Genomic DNA, 20442 nt, shown 5'->3' with positions numbered 1-20442 from the left:
AACGCAAATGCAGTAAAATATACAACAACAACGTTCCGGCTACAGCTCATCACTGGTTATAGGCACAGCCGTATTTATCACTGGGTCGTATATATTAATTAAATTAAGCTCGTACAGGTACGGGTATCAGTATCTTAACATACCGTGTTTCCCCGAAAATAAGACCTACCCTGAAATGAGACCTAGTCAATTATGCGATTTTTATTTTTGACATAGTCGATAGTATCAAATCTCCCCTACGTGTTTTAAATGATTAATAATCTATGCTTTGGAGTAATTTTGAATGAAAACGTGTTATTTATGAGTAAATGGATGTAGGTTTTCTAATTTTGTATACAATATTTGAGAATCTCGTAATTCTCTACATTACAATTTTGTTTTGATAAATGAGAATATATAAGACATCCCCTGAAAATAAGCCCTAGTGTTAATTTTCGAAAGAAAATTAAAATAAGACACTGTCTTATTTTCGGGGAAACACGGTATTTGCTCGCACCTCAGAAGTTTGGGCCCAAGCCCAAAAATGGTGTTCATCGATTAAAAAATCATTATTAAGCGATTTCTTTTATGTATTTTGCTTATTCATTGCTTTGCGAAGTCTGTCCACGATCCAGTTGACACTGTTCCGCTTACGGCTCGGTGGTTTGCATTTTTGGATTATGTTGAGATTTCCATACGTCAATCTTTTCCTACATCGTTATTTAGGGGTCTCGCTAGATGACAACGTTTACTGATGTTACTGGCCACAACATCTCGACCATTTCCAATGTTACAGTAAAATCGCTCAGTACGGTACCGGTACCGGTACGGCGCGGCGGTGCCGCGGTGGGGTCTCATGTAGTTTCGTACCTAACATACTTCTAGTCGGCGTAGCATAACAATTTTTTTACGTGTCAATCCTAACCCCCACCTGACCCCACTAATGCACTATCCAAAAATTACGTCACAGTGACGTAATAGAGTCCTTCAAACTGTCATCCAAGACGCGCAGACGAAAACCCGAAATCGAACAGCCATTTCTCTCGTTTTCTCGTCGCAACGATCCCGATAGGAGAGAGATCGCTGACGTTAGTCAGTTCTTTATCGTCGGCGCCGATGCCATTTCGGGCGATCGTACGAGAATTTGGCAAGCTCTATGACGTGATTGTGACGTCGTAGTGACGCAATTTTTGGATAGCATAGTCAGGTGATGGTTAGGATTGCCATGTCAAAAAACTGTTATGCTACGCCTACTAAAAGTACGTTAGGTACGAAACTACACGAGACCCCGGCGGTGTGGGTCATCTTGCTAAGCGTTAGGAATAGGCTCGCCACCGCACCTCTGATTACTCTGCGTGGGTTCGCAGGTTCAAATCCCATGCAGGGGTGGTGGTTATGTGCGAGGGTATTGCTGGACTCTTCGCCGTCATAGGGTGATCTGGATTTCATGGCCTTTTTGAACGAGAAATCGGGCGTGCAATCAGAAATTCCTGCATGCAAATAAGAATTTCTGGCGTGCAATTATAGCTCACGGCGTGCAAAACAACTGCGCCCGCGTGAAACTGACTTCGACCTAAGATACCTCTCAATACATCTGCGTAAAATTACCGGTATTGGATAAAAAATATGTTGAATCATAGCAAAAATGGACGTTTGACCTTTGACCCCCAAACATTATTTCTACAGTTTGTTGCTAATTTTGAGAGTGGTTGTGCGACTTTGGTTACCGGTACTGTTCAGTACATCCGTGTAAAATTATTGTATGAAAAATACGCTGAATCAAAGCCATAACTGGCCAGCGTCGGTGAGGAGGCGATCTTTCTCACGGGATTCCTATCATTCAACACGATATGGTGTTTTTTGCTTTGCAATTTTCGATCAGGCCAAACTTGCAATCTAGTATTAGTCGACAATTGTGAAGTTATAATTTTTTGGCATCTTTATATTACTAGATATTTGATTTACAAACTATTTAAACCGATTTACATTAATGAGCAATTGCAAATTTTCGGCGTGCAAAAATGAATTCGCTCGCGTGCATTTTTGTGGAGCGCTAGCGCCCTCGGGCGTGCATCTGCCATGGAATCCAGTCTGGTCTGGTGGTTCACGTAACCGCTGGTCGGTTACGGCTTCCTCCACCACCAAGTCTATGCTTCCGAAAAAAAATGAAAATAACTGGCTAACCAATCCCATACCCGACTTGGAATGGTAACCAGACGAGAGGCCGTGGTTTGCCTTATGGATAAGCCGATTCATCGGCTTTCCTCTCCCCTGGGATAAATATGTAAATCCTATCCTCATTCAAATTGAGTGTGTTTGTTAATAGCCTATATCTGACGATCAGGGCCTTCTTGGAATCTGAGAACTGTTTCATGTGTAGTACTGTCATGGGAATAATCATTGTTCTAGCTCTGTTATCGAAGTTTTTTTCTGTTTTACAACTTTCCCTGTTCAGCCACCCTCTAAATCAGTGCCTTCTCAACCTTTTACTGACCGCGTACCACTTTAGAGACACAAGAAATGTACTATGGAAGTATTTTATAATATGGCACTACATCCTTTGTGGCGTAACACGCAAAATGGACGAAAACATGCCGATATCCCCACTTTTAAGCTGGGCAATAGCGGGCGAGTGCGATTTCTAAAGACATGGACTGATAACGCACCAGCGCTATGGACGTTTACCCGACCATTGACCCCGGAAAAATTACACCTATACTTTACTATTGCACACTTTATGCTTATGCTGAGAGCGTTCTGATGTTTTCGGCGCATATAAACTGGTTTTCGTGTTTGAAACCATCATTTTTATTAAAAATTAATCAACCATGTGTCGTTCGCAGGTACTGATACAACTAAGTTTAGCCTTGTCCTTCGCAGCATTTGCAATATTCAATTTTGATTACTGCAACTAAAGTAAAGCTCCGCGGGAGACATACCGTTAACAATTAAGTTAATTAATTCATAATTATTTCCTTACAAAACACAACTGAAAACTGACAAATATCACTCAAAACTACGAAACGAAAACGAAGCAATGTTTGCAACCATTCTTGAATATCTGTTTGAGCGACAGAAGTCTCTGAGCGGCTGGGTGCAGAAATTGCAATTGTTACGTGTTGCGTCATTATTGACTTATTGCTGATTGGGTATAGTTACGTAAATAAACAAGGAAACTGATGCTTGGGAAACATCCATAAACCTGTAAACGCTGTTCAGCGAATACATACAGTAAGGAAGATAAAGCGTTGCCGGCATATTTTAGCCAACTGAAAGGTTAATTGTTGCAATAATTCAAATCTGCTCGCGTACCACTTGAAAAGCTCCCGCGTACCACTAGTGGTACGTGACCACAGGTTGAGAACCACTGCTCTAAATAGAAGCCACACTTCTTTTAGCAGTGATTGACCTGCCTACAAGCCCTATTTAAGATAAGTATATTTCGACTTCATAATCAGCAAAAAGGCGATAAAATGGTTGATAAAAACAAAGAAATAAAAACTGATTATGAAATATGGACAGTAAACAAAACCTTGGACAAGGTTTAAAACGTACAGAATATGAGATGGGAGGTATTGCCAAAAAGAAGTGGTACGTGTTCACTCACCTAATAAGAAGTGTTTTTTATTTCAATTAAACTAGCTTTTGTTAATTAAATATGTCATCACCAACAACTGACTCTCTGCGAGAACGAAGATCTTACTTAGCGAAGAAAGCGGAAGCAGAAATAAACAGAGCAAACGAAGGAAGCTTCATTTCAAATTACACAATATTTAAATTGCTGTTTACTGTGACTGTAATGCTAGTTGCACCTATTTCTTCATATTATATCGCAAAAAATCAAGTTTTTGAAAAGATCTTCAAAATGTCATCAGATGATAGTAATGTACCATCAGCTGTTGTTGCAATTATTATTACTCATGTTATACTGGGACTTTGGGTGTATAGTGCTTATACAGAAGAAATACCACAAAAATCTAAAAAGGACTGAAAATGCTAATTTTTATTACGTGAAATTTTTCTTCAAAATATTCTTGATGGTGATGTTTGTCGTAAACCTAGCACATAAATGGTGTTATGTTGAATCAAGTGTGAAATGGTGTTTTAAGAAGGTGTTAGTGGTAATTCGCTTTTGTCTATGGATTTTTCTTTGACCCCAGAAAAATTCTTCTTTACTATTGCCAAATTTTGGATGTTTATTTTACAGTGTTTTGGAGTGGTGACACTTATAAACTGATTCGCATTTTAAAATTAATTACTATTAAAAAATATACAATCATATGTCGCTCACAGGTACTTATAGATAATTTCAACTTGGTCTATCGCAGCTTTTGTGTGACTAATTTTTGATTATTGCAACTAAACTAAAGATCATCTGAGGACATAATGATAATTAAAATACTTTATTGCAACTTATTTTTGGGAACACTACTGAAATTTGACAAATAACACGAAAAACTGTAGCTGTTGTCGCCACTCGAACATTTTTACTTATGTTTTCAAATTTTTTCCAGTCATATGAGAATAATGATAGGTGATATTTTTATAATATGTATATATTCAATCAATGCTATACTTAGTTAGCTATATTGAATTAATAAAGAGTGCAATGTATATTTTTAGGAAAGTAATCAATAAGATTATATTTACTTTAACAACGAATATGGCTTTGTCAAAAAATGACAAAAATGCTATAATCCTTCTGGAAAAAAAATTGAACAAATCTCCATTGTCAAATTATGGAATTGACGTCGTCCCACCGAAGCCTCATGACCCCCCTGTTAAGTGTCAGTGGTGTGATAATACTGAATCGAAGAAACGTTTTAAAGTTTGCCTGCGATGTGTACAACTCGGGGTCAAGAAAAACAACCCATTTCTTCATTATTATTGCTGCAAAGCATGCCAGGTATGTTAGTTTTATTGTTTATTTCGGTGCTCCCGAAGTATGCGAACCAAGATGGCGGACATCGGAACGTAACAGGTTAGGGTTGGGCGATAATTTTTTTCTAATTTTCCTTATTTTAGTCCTATTATCAGTTCGAAGACTAGCCAAGAGCCGCCCGTAGTATTTATACCTAAAATTATGGCCTAACCTAGTACACATATTACATTCCGATGTCCGCCATCTTGGTTCGCATACTTCGGGAGCCCCTTTATTTCTTTATAGGGTCTCGGTGTGACGCATCGTGATAAGCGTTAGTAATACGCTCGCCACCGCACCTCTGATTACCCGGCACAGTTTCGGATTTCATGCGGGGTAATAATGTGCTAGAGCAGGGTTTCCCAAACAGGGGTTCGTGATGACTGCACAGGGGGTTCGCAACGATATGAAAAGAGTCTAAAACTTATACAAATAAATTATAATCTTAACAAATTGTCGTTATCCTGGCAGCATTCAACATTAGTATGTATTGGTTCAGACTTTCATGTGTTTCATTTCGTTGAAGGAAACAATATTCTTTCTAATTAGTCAGGCTCAGAAATTGATACAACATGGGATGAGGGTTCGTCAAAAAATAAGATTGACAAACAGGGGTACGCGGCTCAAAAAGTTCGGGAAATCCTAGAGGATTGCTGGACCCTCGCCGAGTGGTTCACGTAACCGGTGGTCGGTTATGGCTACCTCAAGTCCATGCACCTGAAAACAAGTAACTGGCTAATTATGGGGGAAGGAAAGCTTATAAGATGGCTTTATCATGTGGCAAACCACGGCCTCTCGCCCATGTAGGGTATGAGAATAGTTAACCAGTTATCTGTGTTCAGATGCATGGACTTGATAGTGAAAGAAGCAATAACTAACCAGCGGTTACCTGAACCACCCTACAGCGATGAGTCCAGCAATCCTTGCGTACATAACCATCCCTGCATTAGATTCCAATCTGTATCACTTTTCCAAATAATTCCTAAAGTCAAGAATTCAAAAATTTGGATATGTTTGATTCGAATTGTCAATTCATTTAGACACCCTTATATTTTTTGACAACGCAGAATGTGTCGTGTTGAATATGATATCAGGCAGTGAAACATTTTTTATTGGCATTTACAGATAGCGCAATGGAAACTCTGCCACAGAATGGAGCACTATGTTATTGAATCTTTGCATCCACAACGACCTATTGACCCCAGATTTTTTGCAAAAATAGCTGAATCAGGTTTTTTCTGCGACTCTGAATAATCCCAATGTTCAGATACTCACAATGAAGGTTTTTCTGACCATGAGGATGGACATTAAGAAGTGAAACTGTTTTTGTATTTCATTTTTTGAAATTATTTCCATTCTATATCTGTATACGAGGCTTTTTAAAAGCAAACCTTTTTACATCAGATAGGTGGCAACCTTTTTTCTAAATTATTAAATGTCTCATGTTGGCTGTCTACTTTCACTACCTGGATATTTTTGATTTGTATCATGTCAAATATTTTAAAGTTTTTTATTTTTAGACTGGAATTAGAATTTAGACTCTTCAATGAAATAACTCCCACTGTAGCATCACACTCTGAAATATTTTAAATTTGTTACTATAACAGTGGTTTCTAAAGTTGGTTGACGGGGGGGGCATAATTAGATGTGGAAGAATATTCCTGGGCCAAGATAAGGTAGCACTCGCAAGGAGTCGATGTCCGCATGTATAATTAAGCTACCGGCATGCGAATATACAATGCTTTAACTGTAATAATGAAGTAACAATTGGCGTGAAAGGTAAAAAATGAAGTGTTATAGTATTTTACTCAAGTTTGGCTACCATATCGAACCGTTAACGCAGTTTGAGAAGCACTGGTCTATGATAGCCTATATATATTTCTTCCGCAAATTTGTTCAAATATTGTTTATTTTGTTGTTTGCATTTCAGCCAAGCTGAATATAGTTTTTTTTTTTAAATTTGGGTGGTATTTTTGGTATTCTCATAGTGTAGGTGAACAAAATTAGTTATTACTTATCGATTTTAATCGGTAAGTATGTTGATAGGTATTTGTCTGTATGTCTGTCTGTCTGTTAGATGCACGCGATATCTCACGAAAACGAGATTGAATTTGCTCCAGATTTTGCATGTGCATTCATCATATCTCGGACCAAAAGCCTATTGATTTTGGGTGAATTATGTCGTATAATTAGCGAGTTATTTTTTAATTAGTGATGAGACACAAGGTGTCACTATGGAGTAAGAGCGCTGTTTTGAGGATCCCCTAATTTTCGATCGATAAGTCTCCAGTCTCTGACCGATATTCGCGTCTCCATATTGGTACAAACACTTTCGTGGAGTACCAAATATTTCTTTCAATCCTGTGAGAGGATAGGTAACATATGACTAAGTTATATTGTGTTTTGTTCCATTTTTTGATTTCCTTATTATAAGAGATGTCATTTGTATATATAGATGATCATCTACAGCCTTTTCGTGGTTTTTCAAGTTGTGCTAGTGTATGGTAAATTGCATGATCAGTTTGTTGTCCCCTGTGTATTGACTTTTGATTCATACAAACTAAAAAATTGGCAGTCCCATGTGTAATAGTGATTACTGGTACCTATATCCCCACATATAAGTCAACCTCTAGAAACGGTGATTTTATGAAAATTCGCACATATGCCGTCGCTACAAATCACAACACGTCGTACTCACCTATCACAGCACATTTGAGTTGTAGATAGGTTAGCGTAATGTCATACTAATTTTATTTTCTAGTAAATTTTAATATTTATTTTATATTTGGTAGTAATTGGATATGTGGGATGAATCAATGCGTAAAAACTTGGCAGCATCTATTTTGCTAAGTAAAGCCACACCGCCATTTCAAAAACTTGCTGATGAAAAACAAGAGCTGCTTTTTCACTTTGCAGTAATTTCTGTCTGAATAACTGTTATGTAAAAAGGATTGTTTTTCATTAGTCATAAGTTTGCAGGCATATAAAGTATCACATATTCTTTAGTATTTGAGCATGTCTTTGTGTACTAGAGATCCATACAAATGAAATTTCTAGAATTTCTGATATACCGGTATTTGTGATTTACAGAGAGCAAACTCATTTAACATGTATTGAAATGCCTTTTTCCAAATAATATTATTTTTTTTACGTATATTCATATCCTTTGTATATATCCCTTGTCTACTGTCACATTCTTTCTATTTTGCTATTTCCGTACGTTGAGTTACATAATTAAAATGTTATTTCTTTATTTAGAGATACTAGATAAAGTATGTATGGTTTGAACCTTATTGTAATGGTTCCAGTTACAACTAGTTAAAACCGGTTTAGTAGAAAAGAACTGGTTAAAACCGGTTTAGAAGATAACCATGGAAAGTTTGGAGCTACAGTTGAATCAATCACCGATTTCATTCTACGGAGTTGATAACGGTAGAAATGTTCAGCGATTTTACGTTTTCTGTGCTTATTGTGAGAAGCAGGAAGGCCCCAAAGAACGTTTTAAAACTTGTTTAAGATGCAAACAGATTCATGTTAATAAATATGCGCCGATATATCACTATTACTGCAGCCGGGAATGCCAAAGATCCCATTGGGTTGAACGTCACCGTGCTGAGCATGTCATGTATGAGGAAATCGAAGGTTTAAGGCAGCAAAAGGCAGCGGAATTGAGATCTGCGATAAAAAATAATGAGGCTGGAAATTCCCGCGATGCTGCAGTGAAAACTGAGAAGACAAATGACAAAAATGGGACAGTGCAAGGACACAAAACAGGGGATCCACAAGTAAAAGAGACTAAAACGGGGGATCAACAAATAAAAGAGTCTAAAACGGGGGATCAACAAGTAAGTCTCTCCCAAAATGTGTCAAAAGGAGCTGAACAAGCTGTTCAGAAAAGTGAGGAAACTGAAAAACCCAAAGTGGAAATCGTTTATGATTACGATCCTACTTTGTCAAAAACTTTCCGAGGCGCAACGAGCAAGGAAGGAAAGACGTTCAAAGAAACCGCTGTCGGGGATGACACGGGTTCTTTAAATTCTGGCGTTAATACTTCAACTTGTACTAATGATGATGGATCTGGCAGCACTGTTCCCGACGTCAAAACCACTCCCGGAGGTCAAAGTTCAAAACCGAAAATGAAAAAGGAGTTTACTGTTTATCCGAAAAATAATTGGGTGACTTTAACATCAGCTGGTAAGGATGGTGTGCCACCTAGTAAAATAAAACCAAGCTCTGTAAAGAATCCCAAGCGTAAAGACGCCGCGACTTCACCCACAAGAAAAATTGATGTTAGTACGATGACCGATGAGTGGGACGAGGATGCTGAAAAGAAAGATGAGCCAGAAACTACACAACGAAAAGACGTGAAAATGAAAAGAAGCCAGCGTCGTGCATTGGCTCGTTCAAGAAGTAGCAGGAAGGATTCAAAACTATTGAAAAAGCGTCCGAATACTGCTGCGATTGCGGCAGCAGAGAGCGCAGCTTCACAAAAACCGAATCCGTATTTACAGAAAGATGGCGGTAGAGATCAGACCGTCGCTAAGACTTCTTCGAAACCTTCAAAAGTTATTACTTTTTATGCTAGCCAACTAAGAATGGAACTTTCGGCTAAAAAAGATGGGACTAGAACTATGAAAGTTACTAAGGATTCTTCTCCTCGTGCAAGAATACCATTCACTCAAGAAAGGATGGATAAATTTTTAGAAGAAGCGGATAAGGTGTTGCCACCCGCACCTCCAGAACCAGAAGATGGGCCTCGCGAGCTTACAATTATTTCAAACGATAAAGATTTGCCAAAAAAATGGGCCGAAGCAAAAGCAAATAATGGAGACCCGCCGCAAAGAAATATAGGTGCGCTTCAAGATGTCGAGAGTGAGATAAAAGTCATTAAAATTCGTACTCCAAGTCAAGAAAGGGAACAAAAAGAAAAAGAAAAGTATATGAAACGCATGAAACCTTCAAGCAGAAATAGAATTCGCGAACTCAAGGCTGCACAAGCTCGAAATGAAGCTAGTGGGGTGAGCAAAACTGCTGATGACGAGGAGCTTGGTTCACGTTTTATGAGCGTCAATTCGAATGACGATATTTCAAGAGTTGTACAAATGTGTATGGAACCGAATTCGGATATTATCGTAAAAAGAGGCCCAATACCAAGACCCAAGAAGAAAGTTCTAAATGCGGAAAACAGACCCAAAATCATTGAATTGGATTCGGATGATGAACCGATTGATACAAGTCAAACACTTGGTGGTGGAAGGAGCGGAGTATTGTCAGCGTCAGACATCGTTTCAAAATTTGTGCACATAAATCCGGCACCGGCAAAAATTCAGAACCCACTACAAACCAGAGCAAGGCCAACTTCAAACACCAGTAATATTCAATCTGTTACTCAAAGCAAAGCTACTACAAGTGCTGTGACAGCAAATTCAAAACAAGCATCTGCAAATAATGCTTCATCTAATCAAAATGCAACAACGGCTTCAAAAAACGAGGCACTGCCGTCTGTCCAGAATCAAACTAGACCTTTGGACAACACCGATAGCAAAAAATCTGCTCAGACGGCAGTAAAGCAAACACCCACTGCAACAAAAGTTCCATCAGCAAACAATGTTAACCCTGGCACCCAACTTCAAGGAAAAGCTACTACAAGTACTGTGACAACAGCTACAACTACAAAACAGGGTACATCTGTGGAAAATACTCCATCTAGCCAAAGCGCAACAACAGTTTCAAAAAACCAAGCAGCACCATTGGCCCTAAGTCAAGCTAAGCCCTTGGACAACACCGATAGCAAAAAATCTGCTCCGACTGTCGTGAAGGAGACTGCAACAAAAGTTTCATCAGCAAATAATGTTAACCCTGCTTCAAGCCAATCTGGAAACGCACCCCCAAATAGTACGGGGGTAGACTCAAAGCAGGCGTCTGGAAGTGCATCGTCTAAATCAGCGACTGTAGTTGCGACAACAAACAGTCGCAGTCCTGGTCCGGTTGCTGTACAACAGAAGATTGCATCTCGACCTTCAAGCAAACCAAAAAACGTACGAGCGAATACTTCTAAAAAAGTATCAAAACAGCCATCGCAAACTCAGGAAGAATTGGCAGCCGAAATATTAAAAGACACAAAAGGTCTTCAGCCTGAATTGGCTTTCGCTGTAGAACATCTTGTTTCTGCAATACAAAGTGGTGAATTTACTCCAGTTGACATGCTACGTGCCTCTATTAAAGCCGCTAATATGCCCCCACTTGATCCCTCATCTTTCAAAGAGGCTGTCTTACCTGATATTGAGGCCATAAAAAAGAAAGAAAAAGCTGCAAAAGCCAAAAATACTGCAACCACAATTTCGAAAGATAGTGATCCCGTGGCACAAAATTCTAGCAGTCAAGAATCTGCTAATCAACCAACAGGCAAAGTTGCTACTACAGCTGCTCCTAAATCAACTGTAACAACTAATCCAACTAGCCAATCAGTGCCATCTGTGCAAATGGCTGCAAAACAGTCAAATGAAAATGTTAAAAATGCAACTGAAGCGAAAGGTGTCAAGATTGCAGCACCACAAGCAAGCTTAACAACAAGAATCCCAGACCAGATTGCAACTTCAAAAAACGCTATCCACAGCCAAGTCGCAGAAACACAGCATGTTGCACCTCAAAGTGCCACTGTTATTACCACAAGTGAAATCATGGATGTTAAGGATACAGCCCCCCAGACCATTATATCCACAACATCAGCAAGGCCTGAAAATGTTCCGTCAAAAATTGTGGTAGTCCCGATACAGATGACTGTTGCAGCAACAGACGCAGGCCCAACTATGAAGACTTCAGAGCAAGCTATACCTGCAAGCCCGGTAGCACAACAAGTTGCATTTACACCTGTGAGCGAAGCTGCAACAATTGCCCAAACACAAACGCCTGGAAGCGTGTTGCCACGAACAGCGACAGCAGTCTCAAAACAGCCAACTGTTAAAGTGACAACAATGAAAAGTAGCAGTCCAGGTATCGTCACAATACCACAACAAGTTGTACCTGCACCTGTAGATGTTTCGCCAAAAAATAATGCGCCTGGAAACGTACAGCCGATAGCTGTAAAAAAAGTATCAAAACAGCCACCTATCACAGCTGCAAAGGCTATTCCAGCCACAACGATTACAGATCAAGTGTCGCCTACAAGCAATGTTCAGCCTGGACCAGCTTTACCCCTACAACAGGTTATTTCTGCACCTCAAGTTGGAGTTACAAGCGTCAATAAGACTACAGTAGCCGCTCCTTCTGCAGCTGCTGTTAAAAATTCTGCAACCAACATTTCAGAGCAGACTGTACCTGAAAAAAGTACTGCACCTGGCCCAGTTGTAATACCACAGCAAGTTGTGTCTACACCTTCCAGCCAACCTACAAACGCTTCGTCAAAAGCACCAGAGAGCGCACCATCGACAACAGTGCCAATGGTCCAAAAACAGGCAGCTCCAGAGGAAATTCCAGCCACAAAGATTACAGCTGAAGATACATCTGCAAAGAATGTCAGCCCTGGTACGATTGTGGTCCCTCAGAAGGTGGTATCTTCACCCCAAACTAGTGCTAATCCATCTGGTGGAGATTCGAACATCAAAAATACTGCAGTAACCGTCCCAACACAGAATCCCAATGCTACAAATCTGGCAACACAGAATTTGGAGCAGTCTGTATCTGCAAGCAATGTATACTCTGGGACAGCTGTATTACCACAACAGTTTGCATCTCCACTTCTAAGTGGTGCTTTTCTGTCTAGTGGAAATTCATATGTCAAAAGTACTAGAATGAATCTCCCAAATCCTGATGCAGTTTACATGGCAATTACAGCAGCAAAGAATTTGGACCAGTCCGTTGCTCTAAACAATTCCACGCATGATTTAGGTGCAGTCCCTCCGCCAATTGTAACTCCCCCTCAAATTGTTTCAATTTCTTCTGAGGGAGCCGTAAACATTGAGGAAACAGTCCCACAGAAGCCTAGTACAACAATTCCAGCAAAGATAACATCACAGCAGGGTGTACTAGCAAGCAATCTTAACCCGGGTCCAGTATCAGCGACTCAGAAAGTTACACCTCAAACTGTAATTTCTCCCAGTGGAAACGTGAACACCAATAAAACAGTTCCAAAACCGGCACCTAGTACAAAAAAAACAGGACAGGCATTATCTACAAGCAATGTCCAAGCTGCTCCAGTTACAGCGACTCAAAAGGTTACATCTTCACCCCAAGGTGCTACTATTTCTCCAAACGGAAGCAAACCAGGCATTGTTGTAAGTCCTACTACAACAAAATTGAGTGGAAATACCAATGTAACAGGCTCACCTACACCTGAAAAAGTAACTACCAGTACAACATCCAAGACTTTTACGAATATTGATCCTATGGGTTCCACTGTCACGGCCACATCATCCACTCGAGTCACTGTTGCAGCTGATGTAGACACTGTCAAATCTTCTATACCAGTAAAAAAACCTGCAGTCCAAGTTGATATTCCTTGTGTGGAAACTTCAAAACCAATCACTACGTCTACAGCAAGAACTAACAATTCAAATATTACAGGAAAAGTACCTGTTACTGCATCTACAGCAAATGTTAAACAGAATATTGCTGAAAAAGCACAGGCCCAATCACAAACAGCAAATGTCAATTCTTCAAATAATACAGAAAAGGCAAAGGTGAAAATACATACATCAGATGTAAGCTCATCGAATGTTACAAGAAATAGACCACCTGGCCCTGTCACACGACTTATTGATAGATCAATGGTTGTGTATAACGGAAGAATGAAGCGAAAAGCTAACGAAACTGGACATTTAGAGGACACTTTTGAGTTAGAATGCGCCTCAAGAAAGGAACTTAGTCGTGCTGAAGTTAGAAGACTATATATAACTGAATGCTTGAGGAGATATCTTATATTTCGAAAAAAAGCCGTCCTGATCGACTCGGAAGGAAACCCATTTTTGAACCCGAACGGGAGATTTCTAACTTGGGAAGAAATGGCGGACAAGATGCCTGAACCTGTTGACGAATCCGTACCAAATGAAGTAATTCAACGAAAACACTTCCCTGGAATGAGTGATAAAGACGTTCAAGAGGCAAAAGAGAAAAACGTAACAGTGGGTGACATTGCACAATATATCGAAAAAACCAGGGATGCCACAAAAAGGTTTCATTCATACGCTACGTACATGGATTACGTAGAAGAATGGTCTTGTTTGGAATTGCAGCGACCAGCCTCCATAAAAGGTCGAGCGGTCAAAGTATTCACCATAAGTCAAGAAGTAAACAAGATAAGGAAAAGGATTCAGGTTTCGATTCAAAAAATGGACAGCACCTTAGGAGAACAAATTGGGGAATTAGTAAATTTCAGAGTGACACGAGTAGTACCGTATGAGTCTGATAGAAAACTACTTGCTATTGAGGCAGTAGCACATAACGATCCAGTTATGCCGATAACACAGTTTGAAAAAGACTTTTATAACCGTGCAAAAAGTGGTGCATCTGAGTCTTCTTCTGTAAACTCACAATCTCAATCTATGACATCACAATTACCTGCAATAAGTGGAACTGCTCGATCCATTGAATCTCTAAATCTATCAATAGCAGACCAATCACAAAGTCAAGTCCATGGTGAATTTAAAGGTCAAGCTAGACCAGAAGTAAGTCAAAAAAATCCAGGAAGTGAGATTTCAAAAACCACCAATCAAAATGTAGCAATATCTCCAGAAACTTTGATATCGAAAATTCCGACAGAACAAACCAGTTTTCCGGAACATTCAGAAAATTCTGCAATTCCTGTTATTGATCAACCTGGCTCGCACACGATACCATCTAGTGGAAAATTTCGAGTTTTGAATTCGTCGAAAGAATTCGGAGATATTTGTTCAGATGAGAGTTTGCAACTCATTTCAAACCAACCATCCCTTGACATGAGCAAAATTCTTCCTAAGAAAGAAGATGACTCTCGACCACTGGATTTTGATACGATAAGAACAACTCCGAGCGCACCAACAACGTCGTCAATTAATAACGAAAATGGCGGAAATCAACAAGCTCCACCTAATGCTATCGTCGGAACAATTCCAAAAATTGGACCCATTCAAATTACCCCAAAAACTGACCCAAGCGACATAGAAAAATCTGAAAACCGAATTACACCAAGAACCGACTCAAACGTCACCGAAAAAACTGAACTTCAAATTACTCCAAAAACCGACCCAATCGTCACCAAAAAAACTGAAATTCAAATTACTCCAAAAACCGACCCAAACAGCACCGAAAATAATGAAAATCAACAAGGAAGACCCCAAGCTAGTGGAATTCCTCATTCTGGGAATAGTAAAGCTGCTAAATCTAATAAAAAGAACGCTCGCTCGAAGACTAGCGAAAAAAAAACAGATCCCTCAAATGCTGGGGCAGTAGTGCCGTACAATTCGAAGGGGTTGAATCCGAGACCGGCTGAAACCTCTAAGAAGTCAGCGGCATTGGTCAAGTATTCTAAAAATACCACGAGCAATCAGTCTGTTAAAGAAAAAAGAAAACTCAAACGGAGACAAAAAGCTGTTAATAAATTTCAAAGAGCGTTTGATAACGCCGCTCCTCAAATCAAAAAAGTGATTATGGGGGAAGACAGTGGCGACGAATATCCTGATGAAAAACTCCCTCATGCTATCAAATTGATACGACAAAAATTTAGGGAAGAAAGGGAAAATAATTTGCGAAAACAATCCGTTTTTACTTCACAAACAAAGACCTTCGTTATGGGTATTCCTACCCGTGATGGCAAATATGTGTCACCGGCGGATCAATTATGGCTTAGCGGCCACAAAGTTCCAACACGAAAGAGCAAACGCATTAAAAAAAGGAATAATGAGGCTCCAAAACCTCTTATCCTGGCCCCTGGAAGATTTGGATTCCTAATTGAAATTAGGGATGGTTTTTACATCTACACGACAATCTATGCGATGAGACTACAGAGATTTGTAAAAGAGGTAGGTAATGTTCCAAGCCCTCAACTTAAAGTAGAAAAAATATCATATTTCATAAAAAAAAACACCCAACAGATAAATGCATGTGCATTTTAGCACATTGGAAGCGAGAATTTTTCGATGTTCAATCGTATTATGCACATCGAGGTTTCCATTCCTCTTTTGCATATTATACACAGGGAATACGATACTCTTGAATTATTTGCAATCGACTATCAAAGTGCTAATAAAGTGTACTTCCCAACCTTTTTAGTTAAATTGTTACTTTGAACTCTTTATTCTTCTGTTCCTATGCATAAAATTATATTCTTTATTTGTGCAATCTTTAATGGATTCTTTGCAAGTCTACAACTACAGCGAATGAAAGGCAAATTTCATTTTTTGCTGGGTACAGAGTCTGTTAAATCGTAGCCGAGATCTATATAGAAGCTCATCCATGTTATTTCAGAATAGGAATTATTCGATTTTGGCCATCCCTGCTCTTAACCCAGTGGTTCTCAAACAGGGTGCAGACAATTTTTTGAGGGGGGTGAAACTAATTAAAAATATTTATTAGATTTGATCTTGTCCACCTTGTTTTGAATATTTACATTTCTTTATTTTGGATATTTACGTTCCATCCACGTTTTTTCCGTGTGTTTTTGCGTAAGACATACTTTCGCCTTACTATCTGTTATTTATAGCTTATTGTTAGCTAGTTATTTTTGAAGAGTGGGGCACGAGACAAACACTAAAAAGGGCTAAAAAGTTTGAAAACAACTGCTGTAACCTATTATTAATAAATATACATTTTTTTATTCTACTTTTTACTTCACAGGATCCGAGTTTGTGTTTGAGAAATTTGAAAAAAGACAAGTTCCCTGCAATAGAAGCAGCACCTGATATCGAATAATGTGAAATCAACCGTGATACGGAATTTACAGTTCAAAGTTCAAGTACTTCAGTTTTTCATCATTCGGAACTTCCTGTTCATATCTAGCTACCAAACCTTGTACAGCTCTCTTTTGACTTGCCTCATTAATGTCACTGAAATGAATTAAACACTAAAATTGTTCATTGCTATAATTGTTCCATGTACATACTTATTTTTTAAAAAAAATTTGTCATTTTATCCAATTTTAAATCTAATGTGATTCTCTGTGTGATAATCAATGTTTTTTTTTTTGCTTGAAGTTTTTACTTTATTTTTAATTATTAAACAATTAATGAAGTTTCTGAACTTTGCTAATTACTACATTTTGCTACGATTTTTTATTTTCTGCATAAAGTGACTCAAAACTGCTTAAATTTTTGTGTTAACCGGCGTTTACTGATACATAGGACACCACCATAATTCTATGTAGTTTCAGTGGATCTTGGTATTTCATCAGCCGCCGGCAACGATGTCGACTGGCGTGCATGTCTAAGCTTTGAGAAAAATGTTAAAAAACTTTTGGAAAATCTATATGTCTGCCTGTAACTTGCTCTGATCAGTCTATGACATATGAGGTGTAGGTATTTGGTTGAGCGAACTCGTGCCTGTTCTTTTGACAACACCTTCCAATCTGAAATCTGTATGTTTTAAACCTTTTGAAAGGTTTTGTTCACTTTACTGATTCTGTAAGCTATTTTATTTCTAGTTTTTATTTTATCGTCTTTTATGCTATGTAAAATCGACGTCGTATATTATTTCTGCTTTTCTCTCATTTACATTTGATGAATTCAAACTGAATCAATATGTAAATCAGGAGATATGAATATGGAATTTCCTTGTTGGCTTTATTTGACCCAAACTTGTTTAAAAAAGCCTTTTAACGCATTGTCGATTATTTACTTCACTGCTTTTGTGTTCACTTTTTCTTAATCACAGTATATCATCGCATATAAGCCGACCCTATAAATCGTAACACGCTGTACACACCTATCACAGCAAATGGTTGCAGAAGAGGCAGGATTTACATATTTATCTCGGGGGAGAGGAAAGCCGATAAGACAGCTCAATCGTATGGCGAACCACGGCCTCTCGTCCGGTTACCGGTCCAGGTTGGGTATGAGATCAGATGGCCAGTTATTTGTTTTTCGGAAGCATGGACTTGATGGTGGAGGAAGCGGTAACCGGCCAGCGGTTACATGAACCACCCTACGGCGGCGAGAAGTCCAGCAATCCTCTCGCACATGTTCATTCCTGCATGGGATTCGAACCTGCGAAACCACGAAGTGTAATCAGAGATGCGGTGGCGAGCGTATTCCTAACCCTTGGCACGATGCGCCACACCGCTGAGCCGAGTTAGGCAATATTTTTAGGTACAAACAAGAGAAATCTTTGCTATCACTGTCAGTTTGAGTTGTAGCAGTTGGAATTAAGTTATAATGTCATGTCGTTTACGTGTGATCGGAGTTATGCGCATATGAGCCAACCCCTTAGTTTGGCAACTTTTTTTTGAGTTTCAAACTCGGCTTTTATGCGAGGATATATGGTTTGTGTTTATTTATGGAAGATGTTATGGAAAACATTTGCAAGTTACCTTTTTTCCATGTTGACTAATAATTGAATCTTTGGGATAACTAGGCTGAATAAGTTTTTATATTTAGCTTTACATTTAGAGATGAGTTTCCATAAACCTATGATGTGTATCATGTTCAGTTTTTTTATGCCATTTGTATGTATCCAATTATTCATGTATGTTGAATAATTTATCACTGTATAATACTTCGCCATAATTCTACATAGTTTCGGTTATTCTAGCATATCAGAGGTCGCCATATCTTTGCTCAGAGTTGAGTGTCCATTACTTCTAATTGAGTCCCTGTAACTTTGTTCAGAGATGAGTCTGCATTTCTTCTGAGTGAGAGCGCGGAACTTTGACTTCTGACTCTGAGAGAGTCTCTTTCACATCTAAGAAGCTTTTTTTGAGCAAATAATCATGGATTTCTTGTTCCCAATATTTGAACCCATATTTTATATAAACTGTTGTTTTGTGTGCTATTTGTGAGCATCTTTACCACTTTTTATCGTCTTTCTAATGTTTGTTCTATTTTTTTTCAACTATTTAGACTTGTGTGATTTTATCAATATCATTTGTATTTTTTTTGCAAGCCATGTTAATTACAATTGTATTCTAAGGCTAAGCGTATTGGGAGTAATGGGCTTTCTGCTGTTTATATTTTTCCCACATATGCATGGCAAATATACAGGGTGTCTATAAAGTCCCTTTACAATTTTAATTTTCTTATTAAGTCAGTTCTCAATATAGCTTAAACAGATTTGTTGTTTTTATTCAGTAATTGTTCAAGTATTTTTACTTCATTTACCGGTAATACATCTGTGAGGGCCAAAACAGTATATGGTATCGATAAATTCCCTGCAAATTTAAAAAATCTTAAGATTTTATGGACACCTTACACTTATTTTTATGTGTGAGATGGCGATTTCCTTTTACTAAGATGGTCACATACAATTGCTGCTGTTATTTTGTAAAACTCCAAGGATGAATTTTAATGACAACTGATTGTAAATATATATTATTGTTTTATTTTTGTGGTAAAACAATGAGCAGAATAATCATGTTATAGAAAGGCTATGTAGATTCTGTCTGATATGCTTCATTAATCATTCGCTGTATTTTGTTTATCAAAGTGATAGGCGGAATAATCATGCTGTAATGCGACTGTGTAGATTCTGTCAGGAATGTTTCATTACCCATTTCCTTAGTGTAAAAATCAGTGAGCAGAATAATCATGTAACAAATAGGCTGTGTAAATTCTGTCTGATATGCTTCATTACCAATTTGATGAGAGTATTGTAAATACTATTGTTCTATATTTTTTGTGACTGAATCATAGAGCAGAATAATGGTGCTATAATAAGACTGTGTAGATTCTGTCGGACAAGCTTCATCGCCCATTTGTTAGTGTCAATTTTATTAATTTGAGTTGGGTTGCGCGAGACAACTTCCTTTCTTTTCTCTATGTCTTTATGCTAGTGGATCCGTATGCGTATACTGCAAGGATACTGTAGCTGGAATAAACATGACTATTCTATCCAATTAAAGAGTCCAGCTGCACACTAACACAATATTATTGTTCTATTTTGTTTGTAATCATGTTATAATTAAGCTGTGTACATTCTGTCAAATATGCTTTATTGCTCATTTTGTAAATATATTTGTTCCATTATGTGTTGTCAAGTGGTGACCGGAATAATTGTGTTATAATAAGGCTGTGTAGATTCTGTCTGATATGCTTCATTACCCTTTCATGAATGTAAAAACAGTGGGCAAAACACCAATGTTACAAAAAGGCTGTGTATATTCTGCCAAACATGCTTCACCGCCCATTTAATGAAATTTCAGTGTGCACATTGATTTTTTTTTTTAATTTTTTGTAGATGTTCTAATCGTGATATCTGCATCCTGCATGTATAGTATAATTTTGAAATATTTCATGCTTAATTTTTTCTTGTTTTCAGATTTTATTTTTTTAATTACTATTAATTTAAAAAATATATAATGGACAATAAATTGGTGAAAAAGAAAACAAAAACTCTGGACACTGCAGCACTGGAAGCAAAGC

General features: G+C 38.3%; 1 protein-coding gene across 2 annotated transcripts; it reads left to right on the top strand.

The window, feature by feature from the left end:
• Nucleotides 1-2123: 2123 nt before the first annotated feature.
• LOC120332132 (uncharacterized) lies at nt 2124-20339 on the top strand. 2 transcript variants are annotated; one of them, XR_013477830.1, is made up of 4 exons: nt 2124-4885; nt 6026-15894; nt 16709-19621; nt 20089-20339. XR_013477830.1 is itself a non-coding variant. In XM_039399349.2 (3 exons), exons 2-3 carry the CDS (start codon nt 8272-8274, stop codon nt 16781-16783), a joined length of 7698 nt encoding a protein of 2565 aa, XP_039255283.2. In that variant the 5' UTR covers nt 2124-4885; nt 6026-8271; the 3' UTR covers nt 16784-20339. The 2 variants fall into 2 exon arrangements, 1 of the variants encoding a protein (XP_039255283.2); XM_039399349.2 differs by having other exon boundaries at nt 16709-20339.
• Nucleotides 20340-20442: the final 103 nt, after the last annotated feature.

Source organism: Styela clava, chromosome 1 (assembly GCF_964204865.1).
Source record: "Styela clava chromosome 1, kaStyClav1.hap1.2, whole genome shotgun sequence".
NCBI lineage: Eukaryota > Metazoa > Chordata > Ascidiacea > Stolidobranchia > Styelidae > Styela > Styela clava.
The sequence above is the reverse complement of the archived record's forward strand: the minus strand, read 5'-3'. Positions and strand labels throughout refer to the sequence as shown.

Excerpts from the sequence above, each read along its gene's own strand:
- LOC120332132 (XM_039399349.2), top strand. The coding sequence starts at position 8,272 with ATGGAAAGTTTGGAGCTACAGTTGAATCAATCACCGATTTCATTCTAC. Across the intron at positions 15,895-16,708 it reads TACAGAGATTTGTAAAAGAG|GATCCGAGTTTGTGTTTGAG; the intron begins GTAGGTAATGTT and ends TTTACTTCACAG.